Source organism: Mycetomoellerius zeteki, unplaced genomic scaffold, assembly GCF_001594055.1.
Source record: "Mycetomoellerius zeteki isolate Tzet28-1 unplaced genomic scaffold, Tzet1.0 scaffold228, whole genome shotgun sequence".
NCBI classification, from domain to species: domain Eukaryota; kingdom Metazoa; phylum Arthropoda; class Insecta; order Hymenoptera; family Formicidae; genus Mycetomoellerius; species Mycetomoellerius zeteki.
Window position 1 is genome coordinate 1301207 of NW_017257203.1, and position 16405 is coordinate 1317611.

At 28.6% G+C, this 16405-nt stretch overlaps 2 protein-coding genes across 2 annotated transcripts in view; one reads left to right on the top strand and one right to left on the bottom strand.

Moving 5' to 3' along the window:
* The window catches only part of LOC108723217 (integrin alpha-8), an 8384-nt gene extending 7150 nt beyond the window's left edge, over positions 1-1234 (top strand). The window contains exons 16-20 of the mRNA XM_018448777.1: positions 106-514; positions 605-707; positions 798-927; positions 1006-1062; positions 1130-1234. Coding sequence (XP_018304279.1) covers positions 106-514; positions 605-707; positions 798-927; positions 1006-1062; positions 1130-1165 — 735 coding nt within the window. The 3' untranslated portion in view covers positions 1166-1234. The remainder of the gene's footprint in view (positions 1-105; positions 515-604; positions 708-797; positions 928-1005; positions 1063-1129) is intronic.
* Positions 1235-8241: 7007 nt separating this feature from the next.
* LOC108723239 (nuclear RNA export factor 1) lies at positions 8242-15249 on the bottom strand. The gene is made up of 10 exons (XM_018448806.1): positions 15040-15249; positions 12018-12343; positions 11844-11930; positions 11376-11619; positions 11070-11263; positions 10868-10980; positions 10452-10488; positions 9772-10001; positions 8920-9088; positions 8242-8768 (listed from the first exon to the last, which is right to left on the bottom strand). The coding sequence occupies exons 1-10, from the start codon at positions 15113-15115 to the stop codon at positions 8322-8324; spliced, it is 1923 nt and encodes a 640-aa protein (XP_018304308.1). The 5' UTR covers positions 15116-15249; the 3' UTR covers positions 8242-8321.
* Between the last annotated feature and the right edge of the window lie 1156 nt (positions 15250-16405).

Genomic DNA, 16405 nt, shown 5'->3' on the forward strand with positions numbered 1-16405 from the left:
TGTGTGTGTGTGTGTGTGTGTGTGTGTGTGTGTGTGTGTGTGTGTGTGTGTGTGTAACGATTCTTAACAATTTCTTACATGCGAGATGTCTAACAATTTTTCCAGATTTATATATCTGGAAGATATTACGACTGCTTATCAAATGAAGTGGATCTAATGAATATACAACAAGGACTTCTGGGAGAGACAGCGTCAGATGCATCTAATTTATATAATCTCGACTATAATAACGAAACGCTACAGAATGTAACGCATGATATATTCAAAAGAAACGCGGACAATTACATAACATTTGGTGCTCGCATTTTACGAACATTGTACAATTTGAGAATGGCAACGTTTAAAGATTCGAACGGTAATTTAACAATCCAAGAACGCGATATCATATACGTGAACTGTTCAACGTATGGTGTGAATTGTTCGACGATGTACTGTGATCTGAATGCGTTAAAAACACAACAGGACATCGGAAAATTAGTGATAAGATTAATTCTCAATACTACAAAACTCAAAGGTAACGATTGAATAAAAAAAGAAATACTTTGTACGTAAGCTACGATTGCCATTCTCTATCATTTTTTTTAATGCGCATAATTATTTTAAGATAATTTTAAATTATTCAACGAAATGAAGATTGTGAAATTTAACACGGATGCTTACGTCGAAATCATAAAACCGGCAAACAGGATTTTTGGGATGGACATGAGGTAAATATTTTCAAAAGTTGTCAAAATGTAGATTGTTAGTTATCGTAAATTCTGAAAGATACTGCAGTTTAAGGAACATTTATGTTACAGACACAATACGAATGTCACGACAGAATTTCATAATACGGCGAAGACGCAGAAATTGCAACTTTGGATTGTGCTTGTGTCAGTTTCATTAGGTCTAATATTATTATGTATCGTTGTTATTATATTAAACAAAGTAAGTTTTTTATACCGTCATTATATAGATCATTATTCTAGTATATATGTTTTATTCGTCTATTATTGTTAATCACAGCTAGATTTTTTCAAGAGGACAACGAAGGAAGAACTGTTCGCTTTAAAATCTGATGAGGTACAAAATAAATGCAATAAAATCGATAGATTAATCATGATGAGAATTAACATGAAATCATTTATAGATAATGGAGGATGCAAAGAAAGATACATCCGAGTAAAGGAAATATTTCGTATACGTAATTTAATTCATATAAATTGATATGTTCTTTTGGATATATATACGAGTTTATATAAATTCTTTATAATTCTATCTTTCTTAACATTCAATGAATAACAAAGATAAAAAAACACTTATGTTGTCACTAAATAAAAAGCACCAGCGTTATTCTATATTTTCTGCCAAACCAGAAGAGCTTCAAGATCATCTCTTCCGCATACTTATCATACTGGTCTTTTGAATATATTGTATTAGGAATCTAAGTTGTTCTTACTATTGACTTTTAATTAGTAGTGCAAGGTCGTCGCGACACTCATTTTGTTTTTATAATATTTTAAAAATTATGTTCCTAGATTGTAATTTTATTGCTTAAAATAAAAAAATATCTATTTTTTATTATATATATTTGTTATTTATTTTTCTCATTTTATTTTGGAATAGAAATCCTACACGATTAACGGCGTATTTTTGCATAACTAAAAATTAAATATATTTGTAATCAATATATTTCAATTTATATATCACATGTATACTTTATCAATTAATAGCAATAAAAAGTATATAAATGACTACTAAAAAAGAATAAAATAATTTTTAAGTATTCAATTTTTAATTTTATCATATATAATTATCAGTGATTTCGTACATCATCTTATATATTCAAAAATTTATATTTTATTACAACTCTAATGTGAATCTTACACGATCAAAATAATATTGATCAGTAATATTGTCAATACACATCGATGTTTTTATAACCTTGCACGATCAATGTTAACAATATTTCAGCTCAGTTTTATGTACATTATGGACCTGACAAGGTCAATACCAGTATAAATATTGACGTATTATTGATTCGGATTTCTTAATTCTCGAGCATTATCGCACTGTGATAAGAGGAGGGAGTCTCATTATGGTAGTAGGGGATACCACTTGGTAGGAGATATTGATGCTACACGAAGAAATTTGGATCACCATCTGTAGTTGTGTTCGGCTTTGTAAATCTGAGACATTCGTTTGCTTTTCCATCTTGAAAATCGTTCGGTAATTAACATTTTTCTATAATATCATCTTATCTGCACGTTATCTTTCGTCTCACTATCTGTTAGCTTGGCATTTCAGATTTACAATATCGAACGCAGCTAATACTCTATATCAATTCATTAATACTAACCGCACATGATCAATAATATTGTCACTATTTGTTGGCCAGTATTAGTGGCGTGAAGGATGTCTAAAAGGTAATATTTTTTATTTCCTCCGTGTCTAAGGAATTTTACTAGAAACAGCTCTCCGGGGGTCAAAGTTTATAAATAAGAAATACGTGATTTATAAAATATCATTTTTTTAATTCACATCATAATCATATATTACCCATAAACAATTCTTATCTACATCGATGCCACTTATTAATAGAGGTATTTACATTATGTATATCATTGCAAGTTTCACATTGTTATATCATTTATTAATAGCATTAATTGATAATAAAATTTACTCATTTTCTCTTACGAAGGACAAATAATAATGATTATTTATATAACATACATATCAATAGATATTTTCTACTTGTATAATTTACACAATTTTGTACATTCGCACAAATATTACAAATTAAAGGTACATTACCGCTCGAAAGTATTGTATTTGTGTTGATATTTGTATATATCTTTTTTATATCAAAATTGAGTAATCTAATTTTATGATAGTGGACAAATACTTTTGAGCAGTAGTGTATCTATATATATTAATCATTTTCTTCGCACATTTACGTAAAAAAGAATATTTAGTTTTCTGATTCACATCACATAATTTCTATATTCTATATTTGTAAATTTTGGATACTTCGCACACAGTCATTAGCAGTCAAAATACAGGCATACAACATATTTTTTTTTTTTATTAAAATTGTCGTATACCAGTATGTGAGTATAAATTATTTCTCTTTGCTTTTTCTCATTATTTAGGCGTTTACGATATCATAATCTCTCATGTTATTACGCGAGTTACATGTCATTAATACGTGTGATACGGTTCAAGTATATATTTAACAATATATCCGCACACACCAAAGATTGTTGAGTTTTCCCTCTTAAGCACACAGAATGTCTCTTGGTTCAAGAGCAATGCAGAAACACCCACTGTGACGATATAAGCTGCGCACATATATCGTGAATTGTAGGCTGATGTGCTTAATCAACTGCTGTATCTCGCACAGATTTATTCACTTCGTTCCTAGTAACGAAGTCTATGTTCTAGTGACACTCAGTTCTCCACCTGCAAGTGTACCAGATAATATCTGGGATTCGACAGCAATTGACACTTTCTGACACATAACGTGCCCTTGGACTTCGTGAAATCCTAGTTAGGAGTATCAGGATATTGTTCTGAAATTTTTAGAACATCATCCTGGTATATGATGTTTCTAACTTTTCGTGATGTGTGTATACATGATGTGGAATTCTAACATTCTCAATAAGATAAAAATTAAAAGTTACGTTTTGCACATACGCAAAACTAACGTATATCGCGAAATATAAAAAAAATTAATTCATCACGAATATTTCTTAGTCAAATAATTCATACTCACATAATGTAAACGAGTTGTTCCTAATATATACCTATTTACAGACGCATAAAACTTATATCTTACAGTACTATTTACAAATTATAAAAAGCTATTTAATTGCAATATATATGTATCGCTATATATGTATAAGTGACAATTTTGAGAGTTATACTTTTTACAAAATTGCACCATCTGTCTCCTTAAAGATCATTATGTATTTAATATATTTAAATATTCTGTTAATTGAATTATTATACTTGAAAATTTTATAAATTTAAATGTGTATGTAAAAATCTGACTTTTATCTGTGCGTAATGATAAAATTCAATTAACAGAACAAAAACATAATTCTATATCAGAGAAATTAAATAATTTTAGATACATAGAACAGTACCTTTCTTTTACTTAATCTGTTAGATGTAATCTGTAGATATAAAATTTCTTGAGTTAATTGTACGGTGATGTTAGATATAAATAGTTACAGAGAATACTTTTGTTACAGGTACAAACTAAGATCTTTTTCTCTTTAAAGAGGAAGATACTTTTTGATTTTTTATGTGTGTGTGAAATATACATATAGCGCACGAAATATCCATTTATTTATCCAATTTTCGAGCTTTGGTAATTCTATATCACTTCTGTACTAATTTTGTTAAGAATAAATATATCACATATAAATCAAATGGTATGATTTCGTGCGTCATTCTGTATACACTACATATACTGTACAGAATCCAACTTTCCTTTATGATATAAAAAATCTTTTCTATAAAATCTATATTTTACTTTTTTAAAAATATAAAACGTATTAATATTCTTTTATTTTACCTGTAAGTTTAGTTTAAACTATATATACATATATATATATATATATATATATATATATATATATATATATATATATATATATATATATATATATATATATATATATATATATATATATATATATATATATATATATATATATATATATATATATATATATATATATATATATATATATATATATATATATATATATATATATATATATATATATATATATATATATATATATATATATATATATATATATATAGAAATAGATATCTAACATCACATTGAATATCCATGAAATATTAACAAATCGACAATGTAAAGACGCTAATGAAATATAAATTTTTCTTTACGTTCATACTTTTTATGAATTGAAAAAATTCGTATTTTAAAAATTGAACCTACATTGCAAACGCTTATAAGCGTGTGTAAAAAATAATTATAAAATTTTTTATGCCGAATGTAGTAATTTTTTTTACATATCAAAAAATATTAAAACCTACGAATCGGATATTGGTAACAAAATATTACTTGTTATATGTAGAACATATAACTACGATATTGTTTTTCCATATTGATTACATCAAAAATCCGATTTGTCTTGCTTTTAGATATACATTGTAATCTCTATTTTTTTAATTTATACATTATACATTTATTAATTAACAGCACCAATGAAAAGTATACAAATGTCTATTTAAAGTAATAAAAAAATTTTTTTCAATTTTTAGGAATATTCAGCTAGTCACTATTTCATCATATTATATATAATGATCAGTAATTTTACACATCATAATATCCCTAAAATTTTTAAATATTTTTTTTTATACTATCAACTAATGCAAAATTTTTTTAAATATTTTTTATACAACTAATGCAAAATTTTTTTATATTTTTTATACTACAACTAATGCAATATTTATATTTTAAATCAAATAATATTTACTATTAGATTATAAGCTTTTTCAAAATAAGATTTTCAGAAAAAAATATGGGACACAAGTAATTAATTTAAACCGGTGTTACAATAATTTTCATTAGTGTTGTCAAATAATATACTGTACATATATCGTATACATATGTATTTATATATACATATATATATTATATATATATGTATATTATATATATATGAAATTTGTCAAAAATCATATAGGAAAAAATAGGCATATTCAGTAAACACAACAGTTAAGCAAGGGTTTGTTCCTATTGGATATTCTTCCAAATTTATCATGAATGAAAATAAATCTCCAATTATAAGCAACAATTATTTTTACGTTTACTCAAATATTGTGTCTATTGAATACGGCTAATGATCTCTTTTACAGATCATATCTTTCTTATTAGTGATATTTCTTATTAATTATTTGATAGTGAGATTGCAATTTTAATTGAAAACTATGATTTTTGACTTTCATGTAAATATACTGTGTGAAATTTCGTAAGTTTAATGTAAACAAGACAAGACGATTCTGTGTGTGTATCTAAAGTACTTTTCTAATACCGTTATATTACGTTTTAATACGTTCTCTAGTATTTTTCTTTCTTTGCAAAAATTGAAAATTGTGTTTGTTGCCAAAGATACAGGTTAACAAGTAATCCCCAGACAACACACATTGTCTACAAAATGTCTTCATGATGTCGTTTAGATATTATTTAAATATGTATATTCTAAGAAAGACATCTTTATGATGTTTTTACGACGTCTTTTAGAAATGCATGTTGTCTGGGAAATATCTAGATGTTTTCTATTCGGGTTCTGATACAAGATCCAAATGTGTATTCGTCAAAAATATATAAGAAATTTGCCAAAAATCACAATAGAAAAATGGACGCATTCAACAAACACAACAGTTGAATAAGTGCTTTTGGTACATTTTTCTAGATTTATCACATAACTAAAGTTGTCGTATTCCAATTACAATAATTACTGAGCGCTCATTCAAGTGCTATGTCTGGTGAATGCGGCCAATGATCTTTTTTTCTGATCATTTTTACTGATGGCATATCTTACTTGATATTGAAATTGTAATTTAATTAAAATTATGATTTTTGACAACTTTCATGCGGATATTTATGCGCAATTTCATAAGATCGATGTGAAGAAGACGATTCTGTATATGTAATAAATCCCAAACAACATGCATTGTCTAGAAAAGACGGTTTTTATATCTTTTAAGTATTATTTATAAAGATGTATGTTCTAAGAGAGACGTCTTTATGACGTTTTTACGCCGTCTTTTAGACATGCATGTTGTCTGGGAAATATCCTGATGTTTTCTATTTGAGTTGTTTTCTATTTTTGATATAAGATCCAAATAAATATTTTCGTGAAAAACAAATATGAGAAATTTGCTAAAAATCATAATAGAAAAATGGACGCGTTCAACAAACATAACAATTGAGCAAGTGCTTTTGGTACATTTTTCTAGATTTATCACATAACTAAAGTTGTTGTACTCCAATTACAGTAATTACTAAGCGCTCACTCAATGCTATGTCTGGTGAATGCGGCCAATGATCTTTTTTTCTGATCATATCTTTCTTGCTGATAATATTTCTTACTAATCGTATGATATTGAGATTGTAATTTTAATTAAAATTATGATTTTTAACAATTTTTATGTGGATCTATTACGCACAATTTTATAAGTTCAATGTGAAAAAGACGATTTTGTATATGTATCTAAAGTACTTTTGTAATAGTTATATTAATGCGTCGTAACATATTCCTTTTTTTAATACGTTTTTGCAAAAATGAATTGTTTTTCGTTGCCAAAGATATAAAATTGGTAAGAGTAATAAATCCCAGACAATATGCATTATCTAGAAGACCTCTTTATGGTGTCTTTTAGGCATCATTTAAATATATCTCTGAGAGAGACGTCTTTATGACGTTTTTACAATGTCTTTTAGAAATACATGTTGTCTGGGAAATATCCTGATGTTTTCTATTCGGGTTCTGATGTAAGATTCAAATAAATATATTCGTGAAAAGCAAATATATGAGAAAATTGCCAAAAATCATAATAAAAAAATGGACGCATTCAACAGACACAACAGTTAAGTATTTTTGGTATGTTCTACTAGATTTATTACATGATTAAAGTGTCTGCTCCAATCATGGTAATTACTGAGCATTTACTCAAGTGCTGTGCTTGGTGAATGCAACCAATGATCTTTCTTTCTGATCATATTTTTCTTGCTAATAATATTTCAGATTGTAATTTTAATTAAAATTATGATTTTTAGCAACTTTCACGAGGATATTATGCGCAATTTCGTAAGTTCAATGTAAATAAGACAGATTGTTTATATATATCTAAAATACTTTTCTAATAGAGTTATATTAAGGTATCTTAATATGTTTTGTTTAGTTTTTTTCTTTTTTTGTAAATACCTTAATAGTCTTTCGTTGCCAAAGATGTCAAATTGGCAAGTAATAAATCCTAGACAACATACATTGTCTACAAAACCTCTTTACGATGTCTTTTAAGTATCATTTAGATATGTATGTTCTTTATATCTATAACGCCTTTTACACATGCATGTTGTCTAGGATTTATATTAAATTTCTTATATTATTTATGTTAAAGGCGCTCCAAGCGCTTTCTACTTATGTTCTAATGCAAAATATAAACAAGTATACCCGAGAAACAAATACAATATATACGGAATGAAATGGAATGAAAGTCGATGTGTTATAAGAAACTCGGGCTTTTCTTATAAGTTATCACAGTGTTAGTAAGATTTTCTTACTCACATTTCTTCACTTAGCAAACGCTTGTGGTGGTATCTGTCCACGTTTGAAAAATTCTTGGAAGGCAGCGATTGCATTGTCGTAGATCCACTGCGTTTCTTGTAAGCACTTTAAGCTCCATTCCAAATTCATATTTGTTTGCTGACTCAACGTTAACGTCATCTGCTTTTTTACTTCGTCGTTGAGTTCTGTTGATTGGACAGGTTTTGCTACTTCTGTAGAACTCAGCGTCTCCGTTTCTGACTGAGTTTGCTGAGCGTTTAACTGATTCAGTTGCTGGTGCAATTCCTTCAATTGCACCTCAGATGGTTGACTAATATGTAACTGCTCATTTCGAATACAATATCCTTCACCTTCCGGAACAATTATGAAGGTGCGATTAAAGTAGCGAATGAGCTCTTCCTTGTTATCGAGCTGTTGGAAGTAGCCCGTTATCGTAATGAACATAATTGTTTGCTGTAGATAAATAAAAAATAAATTATGAGTTTATCTTTGTCTTATATGTTTCTTTATCTCTTATATAATATATGATAAATGATTTATCATATGATATATGACATATTACAGTGTACAATATATGACCATGTAGTAACAAATAACTACTTACTGTAACAAGGGAAAGGTCCATGGTAAAAGTATTCAGCAAATGCCTTGTTCGCGGCATTTCTGATATGAAAGAAACTACAGGTAATCTACCCTGTTTCAAAAATTTCTGTCTTCTAATCGTATCATTGATTTTCAATAGATTTCGATTTTCCAAGTAATATCCATTTAACCTGTAACAAAAATAATTTTGGTTGAACAATTTCCAAATGTATCATCATTTAATACTAATAATATTAAGAGTATATCCATAGCACAAGAACACTTAAAATCATTTTCTTCATGTAATACAAGAACATAGTCTTTTCATGTAATACAAGAATTTCATGAAATTTTAAGAATAAGTTTATATTAATATATAGACATTCCAACGTTTTTTCGAATTTTTTCACCGTATAGATTTCCTTAATTTTCTAAAATAGCTTAAATCTTAAAAAGAAAGGTTTTAGATAATTTAATCGCGAACAAAATACGAGAAATTAAACTATGTTCATATGAAGCGAGTTGAAAAAAAAATTTGAAATTAGAAATATGAAATTTCGTTATATCATTTTCATATAAGAAAATAAAATGTTCATAAATTATTATATAGGTTATGTATTTTACACATAACCAAAATTTCGATTAATCGACGACTTTTGCAAATATTTCCTTTAACAATTATTTACAGTTACTTTCTTTTTCATATCGCTTTACATTTTGTTCATTATTTGTTATTTAAAAGATATTAATGGCCACACAAAAACTTCTGTATTAAAAGATAAAAAGTTACAAAACTTCCTTCTACTTTTTTAAGAGTAGAGAATTTTTTTATTAAAGAGAAAATAAAACTTCGCAACGTTGCACAGATACTTACTTGTTATTATTAGAAGCATTGATTGTCACACTAAAGTATGCATGTTCATTATATGCATCCAATAGAGGTTGACGATTCTCACTGTCGAAAATCGTGAAATATTGTTGTAAAAATTGACTAGCAATTTCTTGAGCTTTTACATCAGCAACGAACATTCTTTGCGAGAGAGGAATTTTGGCAGCTTCATCGACCACATCAAAGACAATTGGTCGTGGTAATTCTACGCCATCCTGTCGAACAGCATAATAAAAATTTATGTTAGATAAAAGATGTACAATTTGGAAAATGTAACCCTGGTGAACATTTTTCTCATAATTTTATAGGAATTAGAACATTTTTCAGAAATACTCAGAAATATTCGGAAAATTTACATGTTCTCTCAGAATTTTTCATACAAGTGAATTCTGAAATATTTTGAAATTCCTCATACCAAAATTTTTTTAATGTTTTAGATTTTATAACATTTCATCAGAAATTATACTTACAAAAAATCTTAGAAATCGTACGATATTTCATAAGTAACATATATGAAAAATTCTGAGAAAAGGTGTAGATTTTTTGAGAAGTGTTACAATTCGTATAAAAAATGTGAGAAAGTTATGAAATTATATAGAAATTCTGAAAAATTATATGAAAAATTCTGAGAAAAATTTTCACCAGGGTATGCATGATATACTCACCAGACGTAGTAATTTTGGGAATTTTCTTCGAACATCACTACAATTGAAAAGAAAAAGTCCACTTGGTCCAAACAATAAAAACAAAAACCAAAAGCTTTGTTAATATAAGAATATGAATTGTTCAATCAAAATTTAAAAATTATATATGCGCGTCTTTTTAATAAAAATTCGTAAAATTTAAAGACATATAAAATACATCATTACATAGAACATTTACTGCTATATGAGATATAACAATAATTATATAATTACTTAATTTAATGGAGAATTAAGTTTAAATTAAAAAATGTTTATTCAGAAAACTTTCAAAATAAATATAACACGATCTCTGCCGCAATACCATCTTATGAACAGAAAGAATTAGCAAATTATTTTTAGTACTTCCTGTTTCTCAATAAAAGAAAAGATTACATTACCTAACATAGTCATTTTGTCGAGATTTATACTTGTTACAGACGGGATTTCCAGTCAACTTCAATTCGTCTAGTTTTAGGTTCTTAATAGCATCTAATTGATGAATGTCTCTAATCTGGAACATGCAATTAACTCAAAATTAAAACCGAACATTATTGTGTTAATAACAATTTTATACATATTTTCTTGTTTAAATAAACTCACCTTGTTATCACCAATAAAAAGAATTTTCAATTTTGAGAACTTCTTGGTTAATAAGTTGAGTCTCTCAATATTCTGCAACTTATTTCCTTCCAAGTTCAAAGCTTCTAAATTAGGTATATATTCCGCTACAATGTCCAACACAGTCATCATCATAACAGGATGAAACAGCGCACAAAAGTAGTCAGAGCAAAGATCTGTAAGACAAATATATGTATGTTAAAATTTTCAAATTACATTAATTAATATTTTTAATTAGTATATTGTCATCTTCATTATATTTATAGTTTCATAACTTTTTATTCTTACCAGGATCAAGATGAAACTTGGATAAATTCAAAGCATTGGTGTCTTGTACATATCTTTTCCCCATTGCTTGTTTTAATCGTTCCTTTAATTTATCATCAATATCATAGACTGGAAATCCTGGTTTAACTTTCACTTGCAGTTTAAACCCATCACTCATTGTAATCTTGTAATCACAGCTTTGTAATGCAATTGCCGTCTTGTAATCATCGATGTAAAAACTTGCATCAGTTGCCGATGTTTTGTACTGTAAATAAATTTTTTACTTTAGCCATAAGACGGTTTCAAACTTGATTTTTTATTTGTTACATTGTTTATATATGTAGGTCTTATGTATATGATTTTATTTATATTTATTAATATTATATTAAAGTATAACTTAGAGACATTAAGACATAAAAATATTAAATACAAAATATGAATTTTCTAAGAAATATCTTCTAAGAAATATTTCCTAAGAAAATCACTTGCCAGTATAGGAACAAATACATCGGGCGTTATATAATTCAAAAGGGTATTTATAATGAATTCCCTTTCATATTTCTGGCCATATGGTATCTGTAAAATACAAATAGAAATTCATTTTACATCATTGTATAAAATACTTGAGTATAATATATAATTACTTACTAGAAATATACTTACTGTAACTCTATACCAATTGGACTCTCTCAAAGGAGGAGGTCGCCTAGAACCTGCCTGACCTCCTTTGAAATTTCTATTTGGCATAGGACTGTTTCTTCCACGAGAAACATTTCGCCAAGTCCTATCACCTCGTTCTCTATTACTCGGATTGAGTATTACTTGTCTCGTATTGTTATTAGAAATCATCGGAATGTCGTCATCCAAATTAGCAAATGCCAAATTACGAGACATATTGTTAGATGTATGAGTCTTGAATGATACACGGTGCTTGATTGGCCCATGAGGTCTTCTATCTCTTCCTTGCCTTACTACTCGGTCATCATGACCTAATAGATAATAATAAATTAATAAAATTATAACAAATGATCATTATTTTCATGTGAAACAGTTATTTCGAACATTATTTCGAACATGATTAATTTTAATGTTGATAATCTTTAATATTCAACGATTTTTTATTATTACTCTTTATTTATATTTAAATTCTCACAATCTGGACAATTCATAATAATCGTGTAGATTATCCTGGAATAACACAGCCGTTATCCCGGATCTACAATAGAGTTTTAAGCCTTAAGCCATAAGAAATGGACAAATCATAGTCAATTATTCTTCTCGAATTCAACTGTAATTGATCAGTTTCTTACGACTTAAGACTTAAAACACCCATTGTAGATCCGGGGTTATGCGCGCGCGCGTGTGTGCGTGTGTGTGCGTGCGTGCGTGTGTATGTGTGTATAAATATATAAAGGTTCCTGTAAAATATCTTATAATGAATAATCTATTATAACATTATTATATTGCAGCAAGAAGCATTAGAAAAATTGAATACAATATAAAATAGCAGTACAAAAAACATCAAATATATAAATATATTAACAAATTTTTTGTGTAAATGTATTAAAAAATTCGTGTTGCATAAATGCCGTGCTATACAAGAGGTTATCTGACTAAAACCTTATATCCACAATACTTAGGCCCGTTTTCACAATATATGGTTACCTAAAGATTAAAAATTACCAACAAATTCATCAATGAAATTCATTCATGAATTTCTTGGTTACCTTTAATCTTTAGGTAACAATATATTGTCAAATCAGGCCTTAATGTAATTAGATATTTTTAAATCTAAAGTAAGACAACTTTTATATTGAAGGGGAGGGAGGAAGAGATGGAGGAAAATGTATGTATGGATAAATGTAAAGCTAAATATAATTTATTTTTAAAAACTAATATGATTACTTATGTTTTAACATGTTTGTGTGGTAGAATAATAAAATAATTATCTCGAAAGCAGGACTATCTCGCTGCTAAAACTCTTTAATATAATCAATCTTGTTCTTAGCTCTTCACTGAAACTCTAAATCAATTATAAGGAATCTTAACAATTGCAAAGCTACTTTTTTTATTGATTGTAGCCATTAACGATGCTAGAAATCTCTCCAAAATCTTTAACCGAGAAACAATTAATTTTTTTAAAATCCTACTCGTTGGTAAGAATTTAGTATCTTGAATCTCTCTTTAAAAGTTATACAACATCTGGGTAATAGAAATGTTAATGTAATATTTCTTCTAAAATAATTTTACCTGTCTTCTAAATAATTTAAAGCATCAATCTGAAATTTTCTAATTCCTTAACAATGCTGGCGTGATGAAATTGTCGATATTACAAGTTAGAAAATGCTTTGAATTGCCTTTACAGAATTGAAAATTGTAATTTTCCGTTTAAAGTACACACACAAATAAATTCCAGAAAACTCAACCTTAAAAATAGAAAAACAAATAATTTGTATATATAACTTTCAAATTTTCTTCTGTTTTTTGATCTTGAACTTCTCTAGTAAAAATTTTTCTCAAAATTGTTGTAAGAATTGAAACACTTCAGAAATATTGAGAAAGTCTACCTCTCTTCACATAAAATTTTTCATATAAATTCTGAAATATTCTAAGATTTTTTTAATTTCTGAAAAAATACTTTAGATGTACTTTCTCGGCATTTCTAAAAAGTGTTACAATTCGTATAAAAAATTTGCGAAATTTTCTAAAAAAAAAATATAAAAATATTTTAAAATTCTGGTCATGAAAAATTTTGAGAAAAATCTTCACTAGAGTTTCTAACCTATAATATCGACAATTTTTCGTCATGCCAGTATCACCGTAACATATTATTTCCTCTGAAATAGTTTTGTCAGTTTTTAATTCATTAATCTGAAATTCTCTCATTTCTCATCAACAATATATTTCAATTTCTTAATCGTGCATACGTGGCACTCCAGACTAGAGCTAGTAAAGTTAGAAACAGATTCAATCTCAAAAATCTCGGAACTCGTTGATCGTAATATATAAAGCCACGCGTCGCCCCCGAAAAAAATTGATCCATCGCATTAATTCATTTGTGGATTTCAATTAATAAATTACATCTAAATTGTTCAAATATGATTTATTAATTCTTTCTCCGTCCGAGATCTAGGAATGATTCTAACATCTACTAAAGTATTTGGTCACATTATCTCGGCGAGATATACTATCTTATATTTTATAATATAAAAACGAGTTCAGCGTGTTTTTTTCTCGAGTAGATTATTTTCTATATATTGCTCGAGTTTATCAATGCGTATCGTAAAAAAGCGTGCAAGCGTATAAATCACGTGAATGCCCAAAAAAACTACGCAGCGATAGCCTTTGTATGGTGTCCATCTTGTTTTCGTCGCGTTCAACGTCAATGGTCTCAAAATGGTCTTAAATGAAAAAAGATGCGAGCAAACGAATGTTCTTAAATGGGGCGATTAAATGCGGGAGAAATTATCGCATGGTATAAATAACGAAACACGGAGACATTGTTATAAGCACGCGAGAGTTAGGTGCACGTTCAAGAATGCGTTACGTTTTACGCAGGATGTATCATTTCATCCTTCTTCAATATTCAGTGAACAAGGATAGGATGATAAATCATGCGCATCTTGCGTAAAATGGAATGCCAAAATCATACGTAATGGGTTAAAAAGCTGGAGAAGGTACTTACCAAAATAAGCCTTGTCCTCATTTCCTCGGTTGTTGTTGCGACCGCCCCACGACTTGTTGTTTGACTTCTTCGGCATTTTTTTTTTGGTTTGGGTTGCCTCTTTTTTAGTTTGAAATGAGAAGACACAACAGCGAAGGGTCTCTTATTGCACAACCGGTCTCACACAGTTCACCTCTCACTTATCACTCGATCACTCGAAATACTACTAAATATCACGAGATACTATGGGATATCACGAGATACTATGAGATATTACGAGATACTACGAAGTACTACAAAATACTAGCGGCAGATGACGGAAGAATGATAGTAATTCGCACCGTATACTCAATCTCGTATATATAACAATTTCTCGAATTTGGATTGGCTAACAACGAATCGGAACACGTACGATGCTTCCAAGAGACTAAGAACGCGTATATTCCTCTGTATTCCTCAATCTCGCACAAATAACAATTCTCGAACTTGAACTGGCTCACAACGAATTGAAACACGTCCGATGCTTCCAAGAGTCCAAGAACGAGAGAGGCGAGAGCCGCGACGCGATGCAGGACGCGGCGCAGCTAGAGCTCGCGCGCATGCGCAGAAACGGCCATGGCAACAGAGGTAGGGATGACGGTACAATACAAGGCTCTTCTGATTGGTTGGATCCCTGGAAACTCCAAGCGCTCGAAACTAGTGACGAAAAGAATGATGCTGCCTCCCCATGGAGAAAGAAACAATGAAACGGAATGTTGACAGAAAAGAGATAAGGCGAGGATTGCTCCTCAATCTATCTCTTTTCTGTCAATATTTGTTCTATGGTTTCTTTTTTCATAGTAGCCTAACTCTCTTCCACCAAGCTTTACGAAAGTGGAATATTCTGGAATAGGATTCGAAGGCTCCTTTGTTTCTTTGTAAGGGTTTAGTGGCGACTTCAAGGATTTGTTTGCAGAAAAAGAGAGGAGCTATAAATTAAAAGAAAAAAATAGCGAATTCTGTTAGACGCACTCAGTATGCAGTGGAGCCTTATTATTTTTGGAAAGTATCTCATACGAATAAATATTTAAAAATTTATATCCATAGTAAATAATAACGTATATTATAATAATAATATATTTTCATACATTTTTCTATGCGACATTTTTTAAGAATACAAGAGAAAACTCTCTCTCATATTAAGATATATGTTTTAAACTGTTATTCTATCTTTCGATAAATCTTGTCTTACTTGTTCTCTCTTTTATTTATTAGATAAATTATCACGTAGTTTATTAAAAAATGGAACAACCTTTTAAAAGTCTGCCTAGCTAGTTTTAAATAATCTATTATATATTATAACTATTTTGCTTTGATGTTAAACATAAAAGCAGATAAGCAAGTATAT